Here is a 26,600-nt window from a genome sequence, read left to right as displayed (position 1 = left end):
CCTGTTTTGAGTGTTGTTATACCTTTGTAAGAACCATCTCACACAAATGAACTTGTTGGCACAGAAAACAGCCCTGAAGGAATTTTTCTGACAGGAACTAGGAGACAGCAAAATTTCATTTCAGATTAAATTGCAATAATCTCCATCTACCACTCTCTGTATGAAAACAACTCCATTCCCTGGAGTTCAATAGCCTTTATCTACCCCTTTCATTACTGACCTCAACACTGCTTTATTATTTTTGTGCCCAAATACAAACAGATGAAAGGCAAAAGTAAATTACAATGGAGAAAACTTCAATTCATGTATTTCAGGGAAAGGACAAAGCACCCTGTTTCCTATGTAACTTGATCTATTTCAATAAAAGTGCAGAAATCTGAAAATATCTAGTCAAGCTGTAAAGAAATGGAGCCCTCCCTGCAGGGACCAGGCCAGTCCCATCAGAGATACAGGGCAGGATTAATCACCTCCAGTCCAAAGTGATAAAGTATCTTTTAGTACTGAACAGTCAACTTCATAAAACATCCACCTTCACATGGAAACTAAGTTTCCAGCAACTAGTAGAGATGTTTGACTGAATACAGAATATCACAAATGAGTAACCATCAATTCTGAACAGCCCAGGAGAAAGATAAGAACATTGCAGAGTGTTACTCAGATTGCCGAGTAGTTCATGAAATAATTTATGCGCTTCAAAAAACCAACAAAACCCCGCAGAAGCATGCAGATCAACTTCCTAATAGTCAAGAAAGCTTTTCATTTTATCTGTAGCCTATTTTTCACATCCTGAAAAAGAAGGGAAGCACTGCACACCTCTCTCCTTGAGGAGAAGTCGATCCAAGGAGTCCTTGAGCACGGAGGAGCGCATGGTGCAGATGTTGTTGAAGTACTCCAGCACTGGGTAGGGGATGGCAGTGCTGGAGATGCGGTTCCTGTGCAGGAACCTCAGGATCATCGAGGCGTGAAGGCCCAGGCGCTCTTTGGACTCAGAAAATATATCAATAAAGCCTAGAAAGAGACAGCATTTCCTCAGGCACCACAATGTGAGAAGGATGTCAAACTATTAGAGGATGTACCTCAACTTTGCAGCAGGGAAAAGTGCAGGGAAATATTTCTTTCAGTGACTTGAAATGCCTGAAGGTATTCAAAACAATTACCAAAAATCTCCTGTTTATTTTGCTGCCCCAAACCCTTACCTTCAAAATCTAAGTGAAGCAGTTGCTACTTGGTTAAAAATCATTCACCCTGAGCTACACTGAGCTTTTCCCTTTGGAATTGTGGATTATTCCTAATGCTTTCCACCAGCTTGGTCAGAAATGTCAGCTCCTGAGCACTGGCACCTGAATCCCAGTGCATGTACATGCATAGAACAGCACTCTCCAAGTCCTCTCCTCTAAATTCTCTGCAGAAAATTCTAGTGTTTCTTGTCTGATCCTTTAAGGTAAATCCCCTTTAGCCACTTATCATCAAACATGTGGAAGGAAAGCCAGTAACTGACACTTATCCCAGAAATCAAATTCTGGAAACTGGCACTTTCTGAACTATAAACCATAAAACCTGAAGTATGTTTTATCAGGATTTCAAATGCTGAATAATAATATAATAATAATAATAAAATATGTGACTCATCCCCTGGAACAGGCTCCATGGAGGATTTATTCCTCCAGTTACCAAGTACAAGGCTGCATTAGCTGGGCACTCACCAACATTCTGCATTTTCTGTCTGTGAGATGAACCAAACAGGGGTAAGACACTCCCCAGTCACACAGAGAGGGAAACAGTGGTTATTTGTGAAAGGAAGTTCAGCATGCAATTCTGGGAAATGTTTAATTTACAACAACTCCACTTGCTTGACACTAAAGAACCAAGAACCTTCTGGAGGGTGGTTTTGATAAGATTAGGACAAGCAATGCTATTAAAGCAATTTATTGAAGCAGCACCTTTTTTATGGGGCTGGGCTTGGGAAACCCTTTCTTCCAACACTTGCTCTCATACCTGGCACCAGTGAACAAGCTTGCAGCTGCCTGATTACATGGCTCAGCTCCCCCTGAAGATTTGCACCACTAGAATTCTTGAGAGCCTCCAGCATATTCTCCACATCAACAGTGCCATCTCCTTCAGCATCAAATTGTGCAAAGGCCTGAAGAGTAACCAAAAAAAAATTTATTTCAGCATATTTCCTTAAAGCAAGGTATTTCATAGAAACCATAGCAACAAATGTTGTAACACTAGTAAAACAAAATCAAAAGAATCCATTCCCCAGAGTGTTGGATTCATGGTAACAGGAAGCAGCCTGGCTGGAAATCTGCAGTGTTTAGCAAGTTTGAAGATATTTGCACTGTCTTCCTATAAAAGTCAGCTGGAGTCATGCTTAGGTGGAGACAGCCCATCATAAACAGCAGTGAATCAGCAGGATCCATCCATGGGTAGCTGGGACTGGAAGGAAGGTAAAGCTTCTGCTTAGCAGAAATCTCCTCAGCTGAAGGGTGGTGGTTTGGTTCCAAAAGCCACACCTTCGATTACTCATCACTGCTGCATCCCTCTCTCACTGCATCCACTCAAATTCCTCCAGGGTTTACACATTTTCTTTATTTAAGAAATTGTCCTAAGAACAGTAATATTTTTATTTGATTTTTCTTTCCATAAACTATCCTCCTACACCAAAAATCAGTTTAATATAGTTTGTCTAAGTGTTTTTGAAAACAAAGGAGAGAGTTAGAAAAGGGTTGGGATTTTTTTTATTGAAGAGAACACTGGCAGCTTTACTAACTTTGACCTTAATAAAATTTTTAATATAAAAGTTGTGTTGAGCATGTACAAAAAGTAACTCACACAGCATTTCACAACTTTGAACTAACAAATGTACAAGGTATTTTAATCCAGCTGAGCCTATAAATCAGAACTAAGGTCATAAATGTAACTTACTTTAACTAGCTATTTCAGACAACTCATGATTCAGTGACTATTAAAAATCTGGCTATATTTTCACAATCAGATTTAATTTTGAGGCAAACTTCTGTTTAACTGCTAAAAATGGAATTTGTTCCAAAAGAGAAATGCAGTAATTTCAGGAGCATCCACCTTTTTCATATAAATTGGGAATGCACTTACAAAAGATATTTCTTTACAAGCAAGACTTGAGTCTCCCTGCCCTGAACTTTGTATTCCAAGCTGAGCCACACAAACCAAGGAAATCTGGTCTCTAAGGCCAGATGATCTCACAGGAGTCTGAGTCAAGGGCTTGCTGCTGCTCAGGAGGAAGCTCCTGCTTCCCTCTCTTGGTTTGTTCCCTGGTTATCAGACTTGATGTACCATTAACAGTGCTATCCTAGAGAGGAGCAGCCTGAAATGATTAGCTCAAAATAACCTGCCAATTAACCATGGCATAATTACAGCAGTAAAATGAGAGCAAAGTCCTCAGAAGACAACAGAATTGAAACACAGTGTTTTAGCTGACTAAAGCTCTCATGGCACTTCTGTGGCACAGAGCTGGATTTGAGCTTGGAAACTTTAGTGTCTTATTATACACACAGCTGAACCCAAGCTAATAATGACCACCTTTAAACAATTATTTTGAGCAGCAAAGCTGGTGCTGAGCATCCAGCAGGCACCAGGGCCAGTCCAGCCCAGGCACTGGGCAGATGCCAGAACAAAAACCCAACACCTTTGCTTGAGGACAACAAACCAGAGGGAATTAATTCTAACAGACATAACTCAGTTGCCAAAACAATTCAATGTACAGTTTCACACCACACCATTCTCACAATTTTTCCTCATACCTGAAGTGAAACTGCACAATTACTAAACTATAAATTGAACAAGTTTTGTGATGTTACTGGTGACAATAAAACACAAGGCAACAAGGCTGAATCTGCTAACACCTACTTGAAACAAATTTTTTATACTCTCACATAAGGAGGGATTACTACATATATGCTTTTCTTCACAGCTTAATGCAGTATTTTGTTATCTTATTTTTAAACTCTTCCTCTGATCTCAGGAGATTGCACCAAACCTAGAACTCTAAAATTATTAACTGTTCATTATAACTTAAACTCTGTATTTGACAAAAACCATACATAATTTCCACTGCTGTCCTATGTAACGGGGAAAAAAAAAGTGGGGGGAAAAAAGAGAGTGTCAACCTGTACTCAAAGAATTTTTGAGCTGTGTGCAGGACTGGGACATGATACAATTCAGCAGCAGCCTTACACAACCCACCTCAACCTGCTCCTAAAGAAATGCAGTAACTCCACACAGCTCAATCCTGAACATAAAGAAGCATTTGAGAAACATCCTCATAGGAAACGATGAGTGAGAGGGTTGCTTGGAATTATGACCCATGGAAAAAGCAGCCCCTTATCCAGCCCCTTATCTCACAGCTCAGGAGCTGGATGGCACAACAGGGTATCTGAAAGGTGACCTGGGAGAACTTCATGTTTCACCCTCTGCTCTCAGAAGAACTGCAGCGTTAATGCTGCCAGCCAAAGCTGGATACATGACATGACAACTGCTGAAGCAGTACCAAGAAGGATTCAGAGGTTCAGTTCATACAGAAAACAGATTTTGCATTTAAACGTTGTTTACAAAACATTTGAAGTCTGTGCCGAAAGCCCTGCACTGAGAACAGAGTAACTGAAAGGGGAGATCAAACCTGGGCTGTGCCAGACAGGACTCCAGAGATATTAAAAAGTGAAACCTATTGACCTGCCACTCCTAAACCTGACTCCTCAGTGTGCAAGGAAAGCTCAAACACCACAGTCATGGGTTAGTGCCAGAAATGATGACATCAAAGTTTTCCACAGAAGTCTCAACATCTCAGCTTTGCAGGGCAGATGTGACCACACATCCGTGGCACGCTGAATCCTCTGACAAGCTTTTTCCCCACTCCTTGGAGCAGGAAATGAAACCAAAACAAATAGATTCCTCATGCAGAGGAGGACGTGAAATACAGACAATCCTCAAAATATTTCTGCAGCCCACAACGCCCAGCTGTTTGTGGCAACAGGAAGAACCCCAATGGACCCATTTCACCCTTGCCGCTGTCACAAATGAAGATGTGCTCCTTACGGGCTCTTCTTGTGAACGAGCTGCAAGTGGAGGCAGCATTTCACCGAGCTACTTAAACCAGTCTGGTGAAAACACACCTATCTGGACGTGAAATGAATCTCCTTCCAGTTTCCAGAAGCCTTGTTCACCTGTCAGCACTGATTTGAGGCGTGTGTGTGTGATTTAACAGTTTACACAGTTGTTCTGCTACTCAGCAGCAAAACAAAGCCAGCAGGAAGTGACTGCTGAGCTCAGGAACTGCTTGCACTAAGGAATTCAGACACAGCCACTTTCTCAAGTGAGTATGGAATTCCCAACAGGGTGTTCTGCTGCATTTTGGATTGCTACAGAGCAAAGCTTAAGTGTTCTAGACATTAAATTCTCCCTATCATTTCCCACAGAAGGGGAAAACTGGAAATCCCAGCAGAAAGGAAAACTACTCTCTTCAACCATTAAAAGCTGACCATAACACGTTCTGGCTGTGGAAGGGGATCTCTGTTCCACTACTTCCTTACAAGTTTTCCAAAAGTCCTACTTGACAATAAAAGAAATGCTTGACAATTTCACTGCTGCTTTTAAAAAGCTACAATAAAATCCAGCGTGGTAAACTTTGGCTTGCTGATAACGCTAGTCAGTATCAAGAGGAATTACTCAGGCAGGATTTCCTAGCCGTGTCCCCACCACACCTGTGCTCTCAGCTGCACCAGCAGCAGCAACAGCAACAGCAGAAATATTGCTGTAAAAACCCATTTTATTCTTCAGTGGCTGCTGAGCATGATCACTGATAACTGACATAAGTTTTTGGGTTTATTTAAGGGCTATCTGGAGGCTGACAGGCTGTCCATCAACAGCAGCAGCCGCTTTCCAACCTCGCAGAACCCTCTGGCCTGGCCCTCCCCACGTACCAGGACGCGTGTCCGGGGTCTCCGGGGTCGTGTGGATGGTCACGGACCCGGGCCCGGGGACAGCGGCCCCCAGCAGCACCCAGAGCTTCCCCCGATGCCGACCACCCCCCTGCCCGGACAGGCGGATCCCCGGAGGGAACCCCCATTCCGGCAGTGCCCAAGGCCGGGCTGGACGGCTCTCTGAGCAGCCCGCTCTGTTGGAAGGTGTCCCTGCCCGTGGCAGGGGCTGGAACGGGATGGTCCCCAAGGTTCCTCCCTGCCCGAGCCGTTCCCGATCCCCGCGGACGGCGCTTCCCGGCGGCTCTCACCTCCTCGCTCTCGCCGCGGGATCCGGCCGCCAGCCGGGACACGCTCTCCAGCACCTCGCAGAACTGCTCCAGGCTCACGGCCTCGTCGCCGCGGCTCAGCCGCTCCTCCAGCCATCGCACCAGCGCGCTGTGGTGCCGCGACACGAGCGGCTCGGGCAGGGCCGCCTCCCGCAGCCGCGCCGTGGCCTCCCGCAGCCGGGCCTGCTCCAGCAGCACCTCGGCCGGCGGCAGCGCCGGAGCGGCCGCGCCGGCTTGGGGCGCGCCGGCCGCCCCCTCCATGCCCTCTTCGGCGCCCTCCTCCTCCTCCTCGCTGCTGTGGCTCGCCGCCGTCCCCATGAGCCGCTCGGGAGCCGCTCGCAGCCGCCGCCGCCGGTGCCGCCGCCGCTCCCGCCGGTCCCCGCCCGGCCCGGCCCGCCTTAGTCAGCAACTTCCCGCCCGCCGCACCTGTCAGCGCGGGGCCGCCACACCGCCGCAAAGCGCCACCGCGCCACACCGCCGCAAAGCGCCGCACCGCCGCAAAGCGACGCGGCGCTGTCGCAAAGCCCGGCCCGGCGGCTCCCGTGACAGGGACGGGGCCGGTGGAGGGACCCGGGGGGACAGCGAGGGCTGGGGACAGCGATCCCGGGGGCAGAGAGCGGCAACTGAGCCCGGTTCTGTGAGGGGATCGCATTAATTCATAGACGTATCTCCAAGGGGTGCCAATAGGGCGGTGCCAGACTCTTCCAGGGTGGTGCCCTGTGACAGGATGAAGAGTAAAGGCCGCACGACAAATTTCACCTCAACATGAGAAAAACTCCTTGACATGAACGTGGCAGAGCACTGGGGCACACTTGTGCAGGGAGGGCACGGAGTGTCCCTCTCTGGAGAAATGCCAAACTCACCCGGATCCTCCTGTGTCACCTGCTCCAGGTGACCCTGCCCTGGCCGGTCAGGGTGATCTCCACAGGGCACTGACAACAAGAGATTCTGTGGGAAAAACGTCAATCACTTGTTTTTAAAATTTTAAAGGTTTAATAGTAATAAAATGGTTATAAAAATAGTAATACAATTAAAGTAATAATAATTTGGACAATTTGAATTAGGACAATAGAAACACAGAGTTACGGATGTCCAGGTACCTTTTTCTGGGCAGCACAAGCCCAAAAAAGGACCCACGTTAACAAAGAATTAACCCTTAAAATTAACAGCCTGTTGCATATTCATACACCTCATACATGATGCATAAATTCCATTCAAACACAGGATTCTGTTTGGACACTGACAACTTCTTCCTCATAAGCCTGACGGCGTCACCTGCCCGAGCGAGGCGGGAAGAAGTTAATTTCTCCTGATAATGGAGCAATAAATTCCCTTTCTCTGAAAGATTTACGTGTCCTGTGGCTGTTACCTCAGTGTGAGTCCTTTCTTTAGGGAAAAAAGTATCCTACATAGCATAGGATATTCTATATCTATAGGATATTCTATATTCTAACACGGGTAGGAAATCCTGCCTGAGTAATTCCTCTTGATACTGACTAGCGTTATCAGCAAGTCAAAGTTTACCACGCTGGATTTTATTGTAGCTTTTTAAAAGCAGCAGTGAAATTGTCAAGCATTTCTTTTATTGTAGAGTAGGACTTTTGGAAAACTTGTAAGGAAGTAGTGGAACAGAGATCCCCTTCCACAGCCAGAAGGTGTTATAGGATTCACTCCTTGGCTGGGGGATTCACTCCTATTTTAACATTTTGTTATAACCTAAAGCTATATCTACCACACTACGTAAGAGAACTAATACAGCATTACCTTCTAATACAACACGTATAATATTCATGTTAATATTTGCGAAAAGCCAATCATAAAATACGCATTTTTCACATTCTGTGACGGTCCATATGAACAACGGCGTTACTCAGAGGGTGCTGAGGGCTGGCACAGGGCGCCCAGAGAAGCTGTGGCCGCCCCGTACCCGGAGTGTTCGAGGCGGGGTTGGCCGGGGTTCGGAGCAGCCTCTGGGCTGGAGGGAGGCGGTGTTGTTATGAGTAGAATTAAAAAGGAGAAAGGTCTCCTGCCCGTGTTTATTTCAGTGTAAAATCAATGTAAAATCATCTCCTCCCAGCCCAGAGCGCTCCATGGCTCTGCCGCCACACTGCCGTAAAGCGCCCCCTGGGCCCGGCCGCCCCGCTGGACGCGGTTGGGCCTCCACGCTGCCGTGCGGCGAGGGAAGTGTCGCGCGAGCGTTGCGCTGTCGCGGCGCGATGTGGCGGGGCGCGGCCGCGGCGCTGCTGCTGGGCCTGGCCGCCGCCTGCCTCCTGCGCCGCGGGTTCGAGCCCCGCGCCCGCCTGCTCAGCGCCTCCGAGCTGCGCCGATACCGGGGGGCGCCGGGCGAGCCCGGGCTCTACCTCGCTCTGCTGGGACGGGTCTTCGATGTGGAGCGCGGCCGCAAGCACTACGGGCCCGGCGGCGCGTACAGCGGGTTCGCAGGTACCTGTGGTGGGGCGTGGGGGGGGCGGCTGTGTGAGGGCCTGAGGTGGCCTGGCTGGGGAGAGAGAGATGGATCACCCCCGGCTGGGGAAAGAATAATCTCCGGGCTGGGGAGAGAGAGATGGATCACCCCCGGCTGGGGAAAGAATAATCTCCGGGCTGGGGAGGGATCACCTGGGGGTGTGGGTGTCATCGGGTGTCACCGCTGGCCGGGGAACGCAGTCCGGCTGGGAGGAGGGAGAGCTCAGCCCCTGTTTGGCCGCTCCATGGCTGGGCTGTATTCCAAGACTGGGGTCGCACTCCTGGCTGGGGGGTTCAGTCTGTGGTTGGGGAATTCACTCTATGGCTGAGGAATTCATCCATGGCTGAGGAGTTCATCCATGGCTGGGGAATATTCACTCTAGGACTGGGGGATTCACTCCATGGCTGGGGGATTCACTCCATGGCTGAGGAATTCACTCCATGGCTGAGGAATTCACTCCGTGGCTGGGGAATAATTCACTCCATGGCTGGGGGATTCACTCCATGGCTGGGGGATTCACTCCATGGCTGGGGGATTCACTCCATGGCTGAGGGATTCACTCCATGACCGGGGGATTCACTCCATGGCTGGGGGATTCACTCCATGGCTGGGGAATATTCACTCCATGACTGGGGGATTCACTCCATGGCTGGGCTCTCCTCACCCTGTGCTCTCCCCCTGCTGTGCTCTCCCCCGTGCCCCGCAGGCAGAGATGCCACCCGAGCGTTTGCCAGCGGCGATTTCAGCCCGGCGGGGCTGGTGGACTCCGTGTCAGGGCTGTCCCCCGCAGAGCTGCTCTCCATCCACAGCTGGCTGAGCTTCTACAGCAACAACTACGAGCCTGTGGGTAGGTCTGGGGGTGGGCTCACACGGGGGTGGGTGTGCAGCTGCAGCCAAGCCAAGCCAGGTCTCTGAGGTTTGCTTCCCTCCAAGGGAAAGTTAAATTGTTTTCCCACCTGGCTGCTGTCCTGCTTGGATTGTCTCTGCCGAGTACAGAGCATGGAGCCAGCCTGAAATCACTCAGGAGAATGTTGGGGCAGCAGTGCAGGGAAACTGTTCTGGGGAATGGCTTCTGGGTTGTGCAGCTGAAACTGGCTTTGGTTTTCAGCTCTGTAATGAGTGTGTGCCCAAGCTTGTCCTGCATGGGTTTATTCGTATGGGTAAATTGCTGTGTGATCCAAGGCTTGAAAGGATGTAAGCTCAGTTTAGGTTCTAAAATTGGGCCATGGTGACATCTCCTTTTACATAGCAAATTAAAAATAAAACCCCACCAGAACAATGCATTTTCCTTGCCTGGAAACAGGTCTGTGGTCTGGAAACACTGTGGTCCTAATTGATCTCCTCTCCCAGGGAAGCTGGTGGGCAGATTCTATGATGAAAATGGAGCACCGACAGAAGCCCTGAGGGAGGTGGAGGCTGCCATTGAGGAAGCTCTCAGACTGCAAGCAGAAAGTGATCAGAAGCAGCAGCAGTTCCCACCCTGCAACTCTGAATGGAGCTCTGCTAAAGGCACTCGCTTCTGGTGCTCCAGAGAGAGGTGAGCCTGTCCCCTCTGGAGCAGAGGCTTTTTTTGGGTGCCCTGTGCTGTGTTCCTGCCTCTCCTGGCAGGGGGAGCATGGGAGGATGTCCTGGCCCCTGCAGCCACCTCACTCCATGGGTAGGTGACCTCTGGGGCCTGGCAGTGGTGCTGCCAGGGCTGGAATAAGCAGGCATGGGCTCTGTCCCTGCCTGAATTCCCAGGGCTGTTCAGGTGGGAAAAGCCCTGTGAGAGCCCCCAGTCCAAGCATTCCCCCAGCACTGGCCTGTGCCCCCAGGTGCCACATCCACAGCTTTTACATCCCTGCAGAGATGGGGCCTCCCCCACTGCCCTGGGCAGCTGTGCCAGTGCCTGACCACCCTTGCCATGAAGAAATTCTCCCCAGTATCCAACCTAAACCTCCCCTGGCACAACTTGAGGCTGTTACCTCTCACCCTGTCCCTGTGAGCACAGCCTGACCTTCACCTGGCTCCACCCTCCTGTCAGGGAGTTGTAGAGAGTGAGAAGGTCCCCCCTGAGCCCCCTTTTCTCCAGGCTGAGCCTCTTCTGTCACACTGGAATCAAAGAATTTACCACATGTGCATGTGATCTCCTGTTCTCAGCAAAACAGGACAGAAATCCCAGCAGGACTGGGATTCAGACAGGTTCTGTCACCTCTCAGGAATACCAGCATTAACCTGTGCTTGTCAGACAGTTTCACAGCCTGGCTCAGAGGCTGAAAGCACAACATTTTCACTTAAACCACAGAAAATGAGGTTAAGCTTTGAATAATCATTTCCTACTCTCCTGTTAGTAGCTGTCTCTCAGCTTAGGGACTGTTTTGTTTGAAGATGAAATCATTTCACAGACCAAACTCAAAATGCTTGGGCTTCATGTCAGCCCAGCAGCAGCTCTGTGTGCCCCAGGGATCTGCTCCTGTGTGTCACTGAGCTTGGGGACAGCCTTGGGACCCAGTGTGATGTGGCAGTCACTTGTGTTAGAGGCTTAAAAGCTGCAGTGGTTGGGGAACAGGCAGGACTTGGCCCATAGAGAGACACTTAGACATAAAGAGACGTGGTGAATTAGCTGGGGAAGTACTTTTAATTCTTCCCCAGTTCTCAAAATCACTGTTTAGTCAAGGCACAGAGAGAGGAGAGCCTGGTCTGTTGGAAGTCCCATGGCAGGGGATGGGCTGGATGATCTTTAAGGTCCCTTCCAACCGAAGCCACTGTGATTCTGTGAAGATGTGTGGTCACCTGTGAGCATTTAGGTACCTCCAGCAGAGGCATTTTGCTGTGCTCCAGCAGGCTGTGATTCCTCTAGCAATGGAATGCAGGAGTTGGTGACTCTCAGAAGGGTAGAGCCTGCAGCAGCAGTGATGAAGCCAGGGCCAGGCCACGGGTTTCTGAAGCACAGCCAATAAAAAGATGAAGGCTGTGGGATGGTGGCTGTTTAAACAGACTGGATGTGGCACTCAGTGCCAGGGATTAACTGAGGTGTTGGAGCATGAGTTAGACTTTATGATCTTTAAGGTCTCTTTCAGCCCAGTCATTCTGTGAATTCTGTGTAAGCAAAACCTACCTCAGTGTTAGTTCTAGTTTAGAATAACTATTTATCTCAGATTATCTCGGGTTTTTCCATAAGGATTCTCTGTTGACCGGAAGCATTTTCCCGGGTTTGAATTGTGACAGATTTTCCTTTTCCATTCGCAGCGGGGGCGTGCCCAGAGCCTGGGCCGGGGTCCCGCGGAGGCTGCACCGCCCCGGCTCGCAGGGCACTCCCTGCGTGTGTGTCAGGAGCTCGGGGCCGCCCTGGGGCCAGCCTGGCTCCTCCCAGCACCGCGACAGAGGCGACCTGGATGACCCTCGGCTGCAGCTGTACGAGGGCTGCCATCCCCTGGCCGAGCAGTGCGTGCTCCCCACGGGCTGAGCCAGGCAGGGAGAGCCCTGCACTGGAACCTTGCACCGGGGCTGGGCAGCTCCAGCTCCATCCCTTCCACCCGGCCCTGCAAAGGGAGCAGCAACAATCTCACGGGGTTTGTGATGCTTTTCAACATATGGAGATGGAGGAAACACTTCAGCCAGCTCAGTGGTTAAAAAATCAAGTAACAGGATGCTTGCTTTATTTCTATGGGAAATATTTCTGCACCTGTGAACAAACTGTAAGATGCACAGCCTGAATTGTGTTTTAGAACTGCTCCTTGTGCAGTCAGGGACTGGATGTTTGTGTGCACAGAGGTGGGACAGTGCTGTGGTTTAAGGCAGTGAAATCAGTGAGCACAGAACTGCTGCAGCATCACTGCCACAGGTCCTGCTGCAGGCACTGCTGATGCTCCTTCCCAGGCACCTGACTCACTCCCAGGAGTTTAAAGGTAACAGGGAGAGCCCTGAATTTCTTCTGCAATTAAGGTCCACAGTATCAGGAACTTGCACAGTTTAGTTACACACAAGCTTTATCAAATTCTTGGAATAGAGAAGGCAAAGGCCAGAGCTGCATTTCCTCACTGTGTTTGCATTAGATACTGTGCCAAGATATTGAAGCCACCTGTGAGGATTGTTTGACATTAACTTCACTGTCTGGTCTGTGATTCACCACTTTCAAACTGTTCTGATCAGGAAGGAGTAGTTTTAAATAGCTTTCTTTTTGTTGCCTGGGTGGCAACAGAACCATCCTACTGTAATCTGCCTCCTGTTTCCATTCTGGTATGTCTTCCTCCCATCTGGTCTGTGCCTGTCAGACTATAACCTGAGCTGGTTGTGCCCTTACAAGACCCAGCACTTTTAAAATCCATATTTATTGTGTCACAGCTGGCAGAATTCAGCACTGTGAGTGACTCCCAGACATGCAGGGCAGGTCATTACCCTCTCTGAGTGGGGCTAAAAGGGAGGAAGCAATACCTGCACTACAAACCTGAAGCTGCAGGGAAGGATTTGCTGGTTTTAGGGAATCTGCTGTTAAAATCAGTTTAGGTGGAGCTGAGCTTTGAGAGAGACACGCAGATCAGGGTCCAGCGGTGGCACAGGTTGTGGTCAGTTCTTGTTCTTAAGGCAGCTGCCACCTCTGTGTAAGCAGCTGGAAAATGTTTATAAACTGATTTTTAGCTACCCCCACCTCTGAAGAGAGGCCCAAAAGGTAAGTGATGAGTTAGTTCATTAACAAGTTTACAGGAAGCACCATTCACTCCCTTGCAGCAGGACACATTACAGCACTTCCCACTGCTAAAACTCAGAGGAAGCTCCAGCTGCCAGGGATGGAGCCACACAGACTTGAACCTGCACATGCTTGGAACACTGGGGTTGTGGTTTTATTTTTGGGGTTTTTTGCCTATCTTCATCCTGAAGAGAAGCCCTTGCAGGCATTGCCCTGCTGTGCCAGCCTGTGGCACTCAGGGGAGAGCAGAGCAGGATGTGTGGCAGAACCAAACCTCAGCCCTGGGCTTGAGCCATCTCTGGGGGTGGAGTGAGGAATGAAAACTCATTTCACTCAGTGCTGAAGATCAAGCTGTGTAAAAGGTGCAGCAAAGAGCTGCAGAGCAGCACTTCACTGCCTCCACAACTGTGGCCTTTGCCACATTTAAAAAGACATCACCACTTTAAAAAGAAATTGCATTTAAAGTAGTGAAACCATCCCTGCAAATGATTGGCAAGTACCTTTAAAAGAGGTTTTTAAAGCTATTTAAAAGTTGCAGCAAATTCCAGACTATTAAATGCTGTAAGAAGTAGTTTGTGAGGGCAAACCAGTCCCAGAGAAGGTGGGACCAGCTTGACCTTCTAAGCAAGTTTCATCTTGCTGGAACACTCAATCACTATGCAAATAGTGCTGAGGGGATGGTTTTGATTGCAAGAGCAACATAAAAATCAAATAAACTGCTGCAAAAAGGCAGGGCAGGGAGGTGCTGGTTTAAGTTAAAGTTGGTTGAAAACCAGTTCCTAGCTTATTCCTCAGTTCAGGGTTTGGAAGCTCTGGGGAGGAAGAGCCTTGCACCAGGAATAAGTCATCTATTAAAGCAAACAGGGAGACACCCTCAGTGAGTGAAGTGCTCCAGGTGTCTCCAGTTGAGCAGCTCAGCTGGATTCTCCCATGGTGGAAAAGGGAACAGTGACAGCTACAGAGGGCTCAAGTCACCACAGACAGTGCTCTAATAAAGCTCACCATTCATCTGTACTTCAGTAAGTTTTATTAATAAAAGACTAATAATGCATCACAATCTCACCCAGAAGTCTTGGCTGGGTTTGCTATTGCACTGAAGTTTTCCTGAAGTGAAGCTGCAGCAGCTCAGTGCTCTCCAGGGGCTGAGCTGCCTCCACACACAGCTCTGAGTGCTCCCAGGGCTGGGAACTTGAGCTGATGAACTCCATGAAGCAGCTCTGGCCCGTGGGGAGCTCGGCTTCGTTTCACAAAACTGATTATAGGTAAGTCTAGTATAAGGCATTCAAGATGACTACATGGTACAAACTAGAACACCAGACCTTGACAGCCAAAAGAACAGTTGGAGCAGTTCCACAACATGAAAATGAATACCTGGACTAATTTCAGAACAAAGAATAAAGCTGTTGTGCCCAATTGGATGTTGTATCCCTGGTTTTCTTCGTGGTTTGCCAGGATAAGCTTGTAGAGGGGCAGCTGTCTCTACAGGAGCAGACACTTCCTTAGCAAGGTTTCACCTCACAAAGCATCATCTAGTTCTGCATTTTATTACAAGTAGAATCATTACACAACGAAGTAATGCATATTGGAAAAAATACATTTTTACAACAACTCCAGACAAACATTGCAGATTAAAATGCCATTGTTCTAAGACTTCCTTTTCTATTTCACAGAGGGTATTAGAAGGTTCAGTTATTTCTGTCACTCACACAAGCTTTGATTTTTCTAGAGATGAGTTTGCTGCAGTGACCACCTCTGCTGGTTACAGAAAAAAGAGGACTTGCTATTAACATTTGATCTACAAAACCATCCAGCCTTGGCCTCCCATACTGTTACATGTTAGTTTATAAGCACTACAAGAGCAGTTGGACAAGCTGTTGTTATCTCCAGCACGGGAAGTCATTAAGGCATCTGTCAGCTTTTAGCCAGCAACTTACTCTGCTCTGTTAGTGCCTCCAACAGCGACGTTCTCACTCCACTCAGTGGTGTGAAACAGTGACTGCACCTCTCACAGACAGAAAATTCCAGCCAGACCATGGTTTGTGCTTGTGTAAGAGTGCTGGACCATGGTGTTTGCTTGTGTAAGAGTGCTGGGTGACTGCAGGCAAAAGGAATCCAGTCTCAGAACAAAAAGCTACAGCATGAACCACCCATGACTCCCCATGCAACCCTGCTGAAGGGCCTGGAGCCCCGTGTGACAGCAGCACTTCAGGGACACAAGCTGAGTTCCCATCTAACCTTTTGTTCAATGCTTGGCAGACTTCAGTTAGCATTTACCACTAAGAGCAGGGCTAAGAGGGGTGGGGGTTTGGTAACAACTGTATTATGCTACAGAAAGGGAAGAGCAGTTGTTTAGAGTTAGAAATGTGTTGACCACCACTACATTACCAAGTGCCTCATTCACATTTGTACCCTGTAGTGGAGCATTGCCAGCAAAACTCCCAAAAAATCTCAGTGGTCTGAGAGCTCAGACCAACACCAGGCAGAGAGTGTGTGAGGGACTGAGCCCCACCAGCTGTCTGGAGGGGTCAACTCCTCAGCTGAACGAGAAAAGAACTGACATGGGTTTTGGTTCAAGTTGTGAGCTTTCCCTTTTAGCTCTGGCAGAAAGCTATTTAGAGTTGGCTGGAAGGAAACTATCTCAAAGGCACTTTAAAAGGATCAAATTTGCTGAATTGAGTTGCTTTAAATTAAACAAACACCTCAGGCTGTATATTTCACAATAACCTACCTTCCTTTCAGACTTCAGTAAGTGAGCTGGGACAGTGCTGGCTGTAAACAGCAAACCAGGAGCACTGCAGTGGTTTCCCAGATCCTTCCCACAGTTTTACAGTCATGATCAATATCCTGTTTTTTAGAAAGCAACTACCCAGCTTTAACTTGCCCTTCAGTTAATCTGAATTTTCACCAGATCCACATTTTCCATCATTGCTTTCCTGTTCCCTTGCCCTTACATCAGAGAAGCCACTGAAACAGTGATGTTTAAATGCTTTGGCAATTACATGCTGGGCAGTTTTCCCCTCAGGCTGAAGCCCACAGGAAAACCCCTCCTCTGCACTGTCTTTCAGCATTCTGAGCACACTCTTACCCCTCCACATCACTTCAGCTCCAAACCAAGAAGGAAAACAACATGTTACCATGGGATTACAGTCAAGACTTCTTTCACCAAATGCACTTTCTCTCCATCATTCTTTCACTGCTAGAGAACTGCAACCAGTGACACCCTGAAATATCAGAAGTACAATGTTTTCCATCATCTCTTTTGTTTAAAACCCCCAAACTGTAGACTGTAGTTAACTGACACCAACAATTACTGCAGCTACCACTAACTGACAGCACTATTTTCCCTCATTCACCTACAATATTATGCCAGAGGTGCATCATTTGCATTAGGAACTGTGTTAGAGACCAGCTGTGTTACCCAGAGCGTTCTGTTGGAACATGTCAGCAGCAGACATCAGTGAGGCAAGTTTGTATTTCATCCATTGTTCTTCCCTAGTGGTACAACAGGGGTGATTCCAGTTACAATACAGGCATTTTGGAAGATCAAAGTGCAGATCAAGTGAGACTTGATGTGAAATTAATCATACAAATGTCAGCAATTGCACCCTCTCCCATCCTCTCCTTGTACAAGCTTGAGAAAAACTGAGAAAGTTTCCTGTAACAGGAGCAGCCTGGTTCATCTTCTCATCTTACTCTTGAAGACCAACAAGTCACTGCTGCAACCAGGGCAACACATCATCACCTGTCCATACAGTTCACAGTCATTAACAAATGCACAGCAATTCCTGGAGTAAAGATGAGGAATGCTGAATTGAGTCTATACTAGCTTTATCTTTTGAAATAAAAACTGCCTTAACATGGCATGTAGTTTTGCTTAAGTACCCATTTTTTCTAACTGAAGCCTTTGCCCACCAAATCACAAGCTGGTCTACCAGTCAAGTACTTTCCTGTTTACCTGGACAGTGTGGTGGTAGGTTTCCACAGATTCAGCATGTTGAAGAGAGTACAACCAGCCTAGATTAAAATACTGCAGCTTACTCCTAACAGGAAGCCTCCATGTACACTCCCACTCCCCAGCTGAAAATTGCCCCAGGTTTAGTGTCTAGAGGTGCAGCACATTCTACACTTGGGGTTTCTGTCTCTCCCACAGCAGTTACCAGGCCCCTTAAGCCCCAGGAAAGTGTTTCTCTCCCTCCTGGGACTCCTAATGCACTTCAGCATTTATTGCTGTACTGGGAGTTAGACTCCACCACTTTTAGTGTTTCTCCTTTAGCACATGCTCAGGCCTTTCAGCAAACTCATGGTCATTTGTACAAGTGCCATGGACTGGAAGGACCAGCAACATAAATATGAAAGTGCAATGAAGACTGACAGTTCCAGCAGGTATGAGCAAGAGCATTTTCCTAAAACAATCTTGCACTTCTCTTGAACATGCTAAAGCTAATGAGTCATTTGCTGAGGAGGTATCAAGATGTGGATCTGCAATTCTGACTGCTTTGCATCAGATGTTGTAAAGCTTTCTGTTGTAAGGCCACAATTCTTGAGCTATACTTAGAACTACCCCCAGGTCTGAAGAGTTTCTTGAACAGTGGTTGCAACAGCTCAGTTTAGCTTCACAAAAAGTCTTCTCTAGAGAAGGGGAACGTTTATCTTTAAGACAAAGCAAAGAAAGATACCTGGTTACCCTGAAACTTAATACCATCTCTACTAAGCAGCCTGAAAGCCACAGGACTTAATAGAGTTGCTCAGTGCAAAGCACCATGTTGAGGACAGACCTGTTTTATGCCGATTCAAGCAGTACAAATTTCAGCTTCCATACCCCACTGCAACTAGAAGAGGGTCTCAATTCTTTTGTCACTTGGTTTGAACAATCCACTCTGATTCCTAGCGAAGTCTATCGCAGCCCTGATACATTTACAGTCATACAAAATCATTTATACCAGAGTATATCATAACAGGGTCCTTAATTAGTTCAGTCTATTGCAGAAGACATGTGTAAGCCTCCTCTTCCCTATCCAGAGGGCTTGTAAGCAGAGCTGCTGTCAGGAGCACTGACTGGGAATCCCTTTACTTCCACAGCATACTAGGAGACTCCTCCCAGAGTCAGGACATCAAAGCAGATGTTGCAAACTCGAACTGGCTTGTTCAGATCAAATTTTATGATAGGAATCTCCTTTGTTGAGCACTTATGGCAGAGCAGGCGTCCACAGTGTCGGCTGTTGACAGAAGAGGGGTGGGGAGAAAAGTGAATTCCCTCCTAGTGAACAGCAGGATGTTACTGTCTGACATTCTTTATCTATGATAGCATCATTAAATACACATTAGCAGTTGAAAAGCTGTGATTATCTTGTATCTTCTGATATTTGTCTTGTATCTTTCTGATATTTTGGAATAACTGACTAATGCCAACAGCACGTGCTGGTTCTCTGCTAGTGAATCACATGGTACTGCTTCAACTGAGGCATTTCTCTGAGCTAAGAAAAATCTTAGCTTAACACCCTTCCAACCAGCATGTTTTGTACAAGTTCAGGCTATTTTAAAAAGGTAACTCCTATCTACACAAAAGCAGCTCATGTTCATCTTCAGCCATTTCCACACTGCAAACAGGATCCCAAACCTGAGCTGTCAACACCTGCCCAATAATAATTGGCAGTAATTATTTGCCACCTCTTTTGGAGGAGGTCATCCTATCACTGGGGTGGGGCTGGTGTGCTCCCTCCTGTCTTTGCAGTGTAAGCCACAGCCCCAGGGGCTGCTCTCTCTGAACCTCCTGCCTACACAGGAGGCTCTCCCTGACCCCAACCTCTATGCAGGAGATAATCAAGTCCTGATAAACCACTGCCACATTTACCACTGAACTTCTATTAACTCACTCTCTTAATAAAATACATTGTTGCTCCTCTGGGGAGTGAAGTGCCTCACACTCTCTCTCTGACAATTGGGTATTTAAATCCTGTTTCACTGCTGGAACTTGGACATGATTTCTCATTTACAACTAATCAGAATATTAAATGCACAAGCTGCTTAAAATATGATTTCAGTTAGACAACAAGTTTCTGATCTAAGTCAGGATGGAATATTTGAGCTGGATTAGTGGTTATACACCTACATGGAGATTTCCTAAGCTATTAGGAGCAAGCCCAGCTATGTTTGGGGAGGAATCCATTTCCTTGTAAGCACAGCAAGGGGGCTCATATTACCAGTGATGCTTTCTTGTCGTGACTCCAAATTTGGCAGCACATTCATAGCAGTTGGAGCCATCACACCAGGGAGGTTCTTTTGTCAGCATATCTGTTAAGAGGAAAAAATGTGAAGGCAAAATGGGCTCAGACACCATTACATTAAACCTGAAGGCTTTCTCCAGTTCTAGGCTGCATTCAGTGTAATGGATTTAACTACTCTTGCAGGAGCTGGAGTCTCCTTTGTAGATAATCTGTAGTTGCTTTCCATCACATTGTCCACTGCAACTGTACAGTTAAAAAGCAGTGTCTGTGTTTTAAGCTACATTGGACTACACAACCAGCCAAGAGTTTCCATGTCTATATCCTTCCAGAAAAAGTAGCATCTAACAGTCTGCATTGTACAACTTTTCAACTAATCACCAGAAAAAACTAGAATTTCTACTCTGCACTGTTAGTAGTATAAAATTCACAAGTTCTGCCTCTCTGGAATTACTGGAGTCTAAGTCAAAAGTCCAGAGTTTTTTCCTCTGAAGTATCCTGGAAGCATAAGCCAGAAATACTTTCCCACCACAGCACGTGGTACTTACCCAGCAATCTAAAGAGAAGCTGTTTTGTAGCAACTTGATAGTTGAAGATATTGACTCCTTGGTTATTGTTAACTCCCAGGCGAGCCCCAGCTCTCACTATTGCACGACACAAGTTAGCATTTCCCTTCATGTAAGCCAAGAGGAGCACTGGAAAATAAAAGCCAGACACTTCATGTAAGCCAAGAGGAGCACTGAAAAATAAAAGCCAGCTAACAGAGTGGTAGATTGTGTTACATCCAGTCCAGACAGGATCTTTAGTTTTTAAATTTCCATGTATTGTGTGCCTCCTGCTGTATTTAACATATTACTGCCAATTATTCCAGCTTTAAAAGTGACATACCATAAATACAACTTGATTACTTTCAAGTTTAATAGTTGTTGAGTCTCACCTACCTGTGTTTCCTTCAGCATCAGGTTTGTCTAGAGGGTATTCTGGCATACACTCCAAGAAGAGGTCACAGATGGCTGCTGCATTATCTTTCCCATACTGTCCCAAAATATGCATTGGTGACTGGCCTCTGGGGAAAAGAGTTTGTTATCCTGATCAAAGTCTGCTTGCTACTGCAGTTACTCATCCAACTCTCCTTGCTTCCAAGTTTGGTTCAGACTTGAACAATGCTACATCTCAGCAACTCAGTACATCACACACAACAGCCTACTTAACTTTCCTTCCTTGGTGTATACATATAATTTGCACAGAATTTAGATACAGCATCATCTGCACACTTCCAAATTCGTGTATAAATAATATAATACAAGCCAAATATATGTTTTTAAGCAGCATGTCAGCACATATTTTAAAAGTGGTTCTTTTAGCCTGTTACCTGATATTATTAGAATATAAATAATTACCTGATATTAAAGGCTTTAATTACCTGATATTATTAGAATATAAATAATTACCTGATATTAAAGGCTTTAATTACCTGATATTATTAGAATATAAATAATTACCTGATATTAAAGGCCTCTGCATCTACATTGCACTCTGTGAGGAGGACCCGGATGTTGTTCAGCCGGCCGTGCATCACTGCCAGATGCAGAGCTGAACAGTAAAAAATAACAAAGAAAAAGAGAAAAAGAAGTTCAAGACTCTGAGTACCAGCAATAATTACAGCCTAATAACTAAATGAAACACCCTCCCTCCACTTTCCCAACTCCCCTTCTCAAACAACTCCTTCCATCTGCTTTGATTTCCTGGACTTTCATTCTTTCACCTTTGCAGTGCAAGGCCATTCACAGTGAGCTCTCCACCACTAGGACACACCATTAACAGACCTACTGAAGTCTTTTGCATTTACTTGTCTGACTTGAAGTTTACCATTATTTCCATTTTCATCTACAGCTGCAAAGTCTACTCCATTCTCCAGAAGGACTGAACAAATGGTGGGCAGGTCTTGCTGGGCTGCTAAGTGAAGAGCAGTCTGACGGTGCTTGGTCAGTTCATTCACCTGGGCACCTGCAAGCAGCTGTCAGGAGGCAAGAAGGAAAATGTTCAAAGATGGTTTCAGGGCTATTTTAGCCAACAGTTTATTTCTGTGAATGAAGCATACAAGACTCTACTGCACAGAGATACTTCTAGGCCTCCAGAGTGTATAAAATGGTATCATTACTGAGCTGCTACAGCTTGTGTTTGTGTTCAAATGTGCAGAAAGGGCAAGGGAAGATTCTTTACAAAGAACCAGACTTAGGGAAGGTTCTTTACAAAGACTCAAACCTAGGGAAGGTTCTTTATGAAGAAGCAAACCTAGGGAAGGTTCTTTACAAAGACCCAGACCTAGGGAAGGTTCTTTACAAAGACCCAGACCTAGGGAAGGTTCTTTACAAAGATCCAGACCTAGGGAAGGTTCTTTACAAAGACCCAGACCTAGGGAAGGTTCTTTACAAAGACCCAAACCCAGGGAAGGTTCTGTACGAAGACCCAAACCCAGGGAAGGTTCTTTACAAAGAACCAAACCTAGGGAAAGTTCTTTACAAAGAAGCAAACCTAGGGAAGGATCTTTACAAAGAACCAGACCTAGGGAAGGTTCTTTACAAAGAAGCAAACCTAGGGAAGGTTCTTTACAAAGAAGCAAACCTAGTGACTGCTGCAAACCCAACATCCTCAGTGAAGGCAACTGTGGCAGCTCAGCCAACAGCCCAAGCTAAGGGGGCTCTCTGCTGCAGAAGAAGGGCTGTCAGTGCTGTGAGGGACCAGCCTGCAGGCACTGTGCAGGGGGCAGAGGGCACACTTTAGGCAGAGCAAGGGTGAGTCCCAGCACACACCAGGTTCCTCACGATGATCTCAGAGCCAGCCTGCACCGCCAGGTGCAGCGGGGTCAGCTTGGAGGCGTCCTGCACGCGCGAGTTGACGTTGGCCTGCACGCTGATCAGGAACAGCACGCTCTCAATGTCTGAGTTCTGGACGGCCACGTGCAGGAAATTCCGACCCTTGTTATCCACCTGAGGCAGAGAGGGCACTGAAATTAGTTTGTTGTTCCTGTAGAACAAGGTGTTTTATGGAGTAGGACGTGTTTTCACTAAGAGACACTCGCTCCCTCTGCTTGAACTGTAGAATCTTGTTCCTTTCACTGCTTGACACTTACCTGATAGATGTGACTATTGAATAACTGAACTGAGAAATTATCTGCTGCAACTGCTCAGTCCAGTCTGCCTCACACTATTTTATTTCTATTTTATAACCCTGTCCTTTCTTGACCACACACTGGACAGTATTTTTAGACAGACAAAAAGCTAACAGCTGTTGTGGTTAAGTACTGAGCAGCAGTTAATGATAAACTCAGTTAAATGGAACAAGCTTGAGTCTATCTGGCAATTAATCCAGGAGAAGGAATCAACATGGGATCCTGCCACAGGGACCTCCCAAGGTGATCCAGACCACCCCCTGCCATGGACATGGACACCTTCCAGTATCCCAGCTTGCTCCAAGCCCTGTCCAACCTGGCCTTGAACACTTCCAGGGATGGGGCAGCCACAGCTGCTCTGGGCAACCTGAGAATTCATTTTTTTGGCTTAATATCAAGTACATGTTGTTCAACTTTGCCTTGCAGCTGATGTCAAAGCATATTTAAACTGGCTGTACTTGTAACCATGTTTTAGATATAATACAAGAGCTCACTAAGCACTCAAATATTTTACTGGTCATTAAACTTAAACAGGATAGGAAGACTCTCCTGAACAGCTACCTGAAGTGTCACACCAGAAGCCTGAAGATACAGCTGGAGGTTTTATAGTTCAGCAGGGCAGCATAGCATCTATTATTCAGTTATTTTAGGTCAGGTTTTCTGTTGTGGGTAGCTTTAGGAGAGCTGGTTAACAGATTATTTCTGTACTAGTCCAGCACAAGACAAGAGTGGAGTTAGAATTTTCTCCTTATACACACATATGCCTGTTTCCCAGTTTAGTATTGACAAGATAAGAAGAATTGACAAGACACTAATCCTTAATGTTCTTACACATAGCACATACACACCTACAGTTTCCTAATAAATTCTGCTTAAGAGAACTGGCATCTGGCAAATGGATTGCATGTAAAGCCACAAAAGGATAAAAACAGAACTGACTTGTGGAACAGCTGTTACCACAAACTAGTACAGTAACAAAACCAGCATGGTTTGAACTCTCCCAGCTTACCTGCTCTGCAGCTCCTGGTTCCCTCTTCAAAATTGCTTCAGCTGCTTTATTGTTTTTGTATGTCATGGCACAAGCAAAGGGAGTCATTCCTTGCCTGTCACGTACATTCAGCTTAATATCTGGATGTGAAATCATCAGCTGAATGATAACATTATGTTGGTTGCTAATGGCAACATGGATTGGAGTTCTTCCTTCTGCATCCTAGAAAGAAACCAGAAAGTTTGTTATATATAGACTCAGTAGTACAGAAATCCTTCCCTAATCCTGAAGGGTCAAAGAAACTTAGGAGTTTAGTCCTGTGACCTACCCAGCTTCCCTCAGCATGGACACCAAACAGCTGCAGGGCAAGCTCAAACCCACAGTGTAGGAAAAGCAAATTGAGATTTGTTTCTCCCAACAGGTTGACCTCAATCCTGTGCTGCACAGCCTTTTGAATGCTCACCATAACATCTCCCATTTAGTCAGTCATTTTGGGGGCAGACATTAGCATTCAAATTTAATAGCAAAGTCAGCTGAGGTGTTTAAACATTTGTTTGCATCAAGCAGCAGTTTACAGCCAAGGCTGCTTTGTTACTGTGTTCTGTGAGTCATTTTAATGTCACTTTCAACAGCATCAGGACCTAAAAATGTTATCCATTCATTTCTTTTGTTGTTATTTATAAAGCTTCAGTTTAAGGATTACTGTGTAATCAAAATGAAGTGTAACTCATACTTACATCACCTCAGTTTACTCAATAACAGAAGACACTTCCCAAACATACTAACAAAGCAGAGTATTCTGGGGTTTTACACTGTAGCTGGTATAATTATTAATTGCAGCTGTGCTCCTGCCTTTAATTCCCACTAGGGACAGGAGACACTGTATCCCATTGTTCCATGAGAAAACTAACATTGCAGTAAGTTTTCTGTATTATTTTCCTTCAGCAGAGCTTCCTGAATTAACCACCATATGGCAGACAAGCACCAGGTGTGGTAAAAAGGGACAGGAGAGAAAGCAGAGCTGCATCCAGTCATTGCACTGGCTCAGCTCTCAGAGCAAGATTTTCTTTTCTCTATCATGCAAAATACACAGATGAGAGGAAAGTTTGTTTTCAGTACAAACAGTTTTTGGAGGAAAAGAATTTACTTTTAAAAATTGTGCCTTATTTGTCCACATACCTGAGCATTGACATTGGCACCAAACTCCAGAAGGCACTGGATCACCTCCTCTAGTCCCCAGCAGGCTGCCAAATGTAGGGGGGTCTGTCCATCATGGGCTTCCTCTTCTCCTTCTCCATTTGGGCCTGGCTTTCTGGGACTATTCACATCACACCCACTACAACAAACACAGTGCAGTCAATTATTGAAGCAGTTTAAATCTGGATTAAACATAATTAAAGGTCACAGAAAAGATTCCAAGAGCTGACACAGGAGCTGCTGACACATTCTACAAAGGCACAAGTTCCTGGTTTTGGTTTGACTCTTGTCATCAAGAACATGATGCTAGACCAGGTAACAGAATGTGTCCTTTGGATTGGTCAGAATTCCCTAAGTGTCACCCACCCAGCAAAAGCCTAAGGAAGAACACAGTTGTTACTGATTTAAGATAGCATTCAATCAGTTTATGCCAGGGACACCCACATGCATGTCAGAGGGTTTGTGTTTGGGAAGGGGTCTGACCTGCGGATCAGGAAACAAGCAATCTGTTCACTGTTCTCATCAATAGCCCTGTGCAGAAGGGTTTGTGAGCAGCCACTTGGCCCTGACCCCCAACACGTTGCATCACAGCCATGCCTGACCTGAAAAGAGAAGCCCAATGACACAATGAAGGTTTATTTTCAACAGGCTCCTACTATAGTCCCTGACTAATGCATCTGAACATTATCCCCCAGAGATAAAACTTGAGATACCTTCCTTGTCTGGTCTTGTGACAGTCACTGATTTCAGCAAGCTGTTTTAAAGTCTTCCAGAACAATACTTTATCAGTTTACTGTGTAATCCTTAATTAGGTGGTATTCATTAACAATTCAAATATTTGTCCATATACTTTGATAGACAGATCTAAAGCAGGTTGGACTAGTTACCTCACTTTCAGCAATGACAAGCACCTACAGTAAATCAAGCAGCAGCAGCAGTTGCCTCTGAAGTTCTGGCCCTAGTTCCCTGCTTTCTCAGACATTCAGCTAAACAGAGAGAGTTCTTTTCCAGGAACTGTATTGCTAATATTTGTATTCTTCAACTAGAGAACTACGTACTTGAGCAATGTGGCACTTAAGACTTGTTCTACTCCACTTGACAAACTATTGACAGGGTTTAAAGATGAGTAGTTAAGAGGGTTGACTCCATAAAAAAGTGTTGACCAGCACAGTCAAGAACAGTTACAAAACCTATTTCTCATGTCACTAGCAGAGTTTTTAACCAGTTGTCTCTAGCAGACAATTGGACAAAGCTTCCAAGTAACTTCCTTATGAATAAGACAGAAGAAAGTCTACTTGTGTCTCCTAGGAAATCTGCTGTATCACCCATGCCTGAAAGTAAACAGTCTTTAAAGCAAATATGAGCATTTAAAGGCCTTCTTGGTTCAATGTTAAGATGGAATAAAAAGTAGCACATACACTAAAGCATAAAATGAGTATTCAGTTTTACTCAGAAAGCTGATCATTACACAAGTTGTGTATGCTACAGACTGATCTAAGCAGATCCTCACTCCATCCAGATCAAGAATCCAGACAGCAGGATATATATAGAATATATTTTTTTATTAAAGTGGCTGCCAGATATTTGGTTATGCACACTACAGTATTTATAA

The 26,600-nt window shown here is 46.2% G+C and overlaps 3 protein-coding genes across 4 annotated transcripts in view; 1 reads left to right on the top strand and 2 right to left on the bottom strand.

Moving 5' to 3' along the window:
* Nucleotides 1-6,644, bottom strand: part of ZZEF1 (zinc finger ZZ-type and EF-hand domain containing 1) — a 59,118-nt gene extending 52,474 nt beyond the window's left edge. For both annotated transcript variants that reach the window (XM_036394977.2, XM_036394978.2), the window contains exons 1-3: nucleotides 6,263-6,644; nucleotides 1,996-2,140; nucleotides 814-1,008 (exon numbers count right to left, since the gene is read on the bottom strand). In XM_036394977.2, coding sequence (XP_036250870.1) covers nucleotides 814-1,008; nucleotides 1,996-2,140; nucleotides 6,263-6,598 — 676 coding nt within the window. In that variant the 5' untranslated portion in view covers nucleotides 6,599-6,644. The remainder of the gene's footprint in view (nucleotides 1-813; nucleotides 1,009-1,995; nucleotides 2,141-6,262) is intronic.
* A 1,852-nt stretch (nucleotides 6,645-8,496) lies between these two features.
* LOC118694029 (neuferricin) lies at nucleotides 8,497-14,828 on the top strand. The gene is made up of 4 exons (XM_036394924.1): nucleotides 8,497-8,722; nucleotides 9,451-9,591; nucleotides 10,095-10,281; nucleotides 11,973-14,828. Exons 1-4 carry the CDS (start codon nucleotides 8,497-8,499, stop codon nucleotides 12,187-12,189), a joined length of 771 nt encoding a protein of 256 aa, XP_036250817.1. The 3' UTR covers nucleotides 12,190-14,828.
* A 110-nt stretch (nucleotides 14,829-14,938) lies between these two features.
* Nucleotides 14,939-26,600, bottom strand: part of ANKFY1 (ankyrin repeat and FYVE domain containing 1) — a 32,447-nt gene continuing 20,785 nt past the window's right edge. The window contains exons 16-25 of the mRNA XM_036394923.2: nucleotides 25,472-25,590; nucleotides 24,971-25,127; nucleotides 23,813-24,013; nucleotides 22,445-22,621; nucleotides 21,501-21,648; nucleotides 21,134-21,224; nucleotides 20,573-20,697; nucleotides 20,180-20,326; nucleotides 19,611-19,701; nucleotides 14,939-18,626 (exon numbers count right to left, since the gene is read on the bottom strand). Coding sequence (XP_036250816.1) covers nucleotides 18,494-18,626; nucleotides 19,611-19,701; nucleotides 20,180-20,326; nucleotides 20,573-20,697; nucleotides 21,134-21,224; nucleotides 21,501-21,648; nucleotides 22,445-22,621; nucleotides 23,813-24,013; nucleotides 24,971-25,127; nucleotides 25,472-25,590 — 1,389 coding nt within the window. The 3' untranslated portion in view covers nucleotides 14,939-18,493. The remainder of the gene's footprint in view (nucleotides 18,627-19,610; nucleotides 19,702-20,179; nucleotides 20,327-20,572; nucleotides 20,698-21,133; nucleotides 21,225-21,500; nucleotides 21,649-22,444; nucleotides 22,622-23,812; nucleotides 24,014-24,970; nucleotides 25,128-25,471; nucleotides 25,591-26,600) is intronic.

This window comes from Molothrus ater, chromosome 21 (genome assembly GCF_012460135.2).
Source record: "Molothrus ater isolate BHLD 08-10-18 breed brown headed cowbird chromosome 21, BPBGC_Mater_1.1, whole genome shotgun sequence".
Classification (NCBI taxonomy): Eukaryota; Metazoa; Chordata; class Aves; order Passeriformes; family Icteridae; genus Molothrus; species Molothrus ater.
Note: the sequence above shows the minus strand (reverse complement) of the source record. Positions and strands in the feature narration are given on the sequence as shown.

Bases quoted from the DNA above. Each gene is read 5' to 3' on its own strand.
- LOC118694029 (XM_036394924.1), top strand. From the start codon at position 8,497: ATGTGGCGGGGCGCGGCCGCGGCGCTGCTGCTGGGCCTGGCCGCCGCC. The intron at 9,592-10,094 runs GTAGGTCTGGGG...CTCCTCTCCCAG, and splicing joins CAACAACTACGAGCCTGTGG to GGAAGCTGGTGGGCAGATTC. The intron at 10,282-11,972 runs GTGAGCCTGTCC...TTCCATTCGCAG, and splicing joins TTCTGGTGCTCCAGAGAGAG to CGGGGGCGTGCCCAGAGCCT.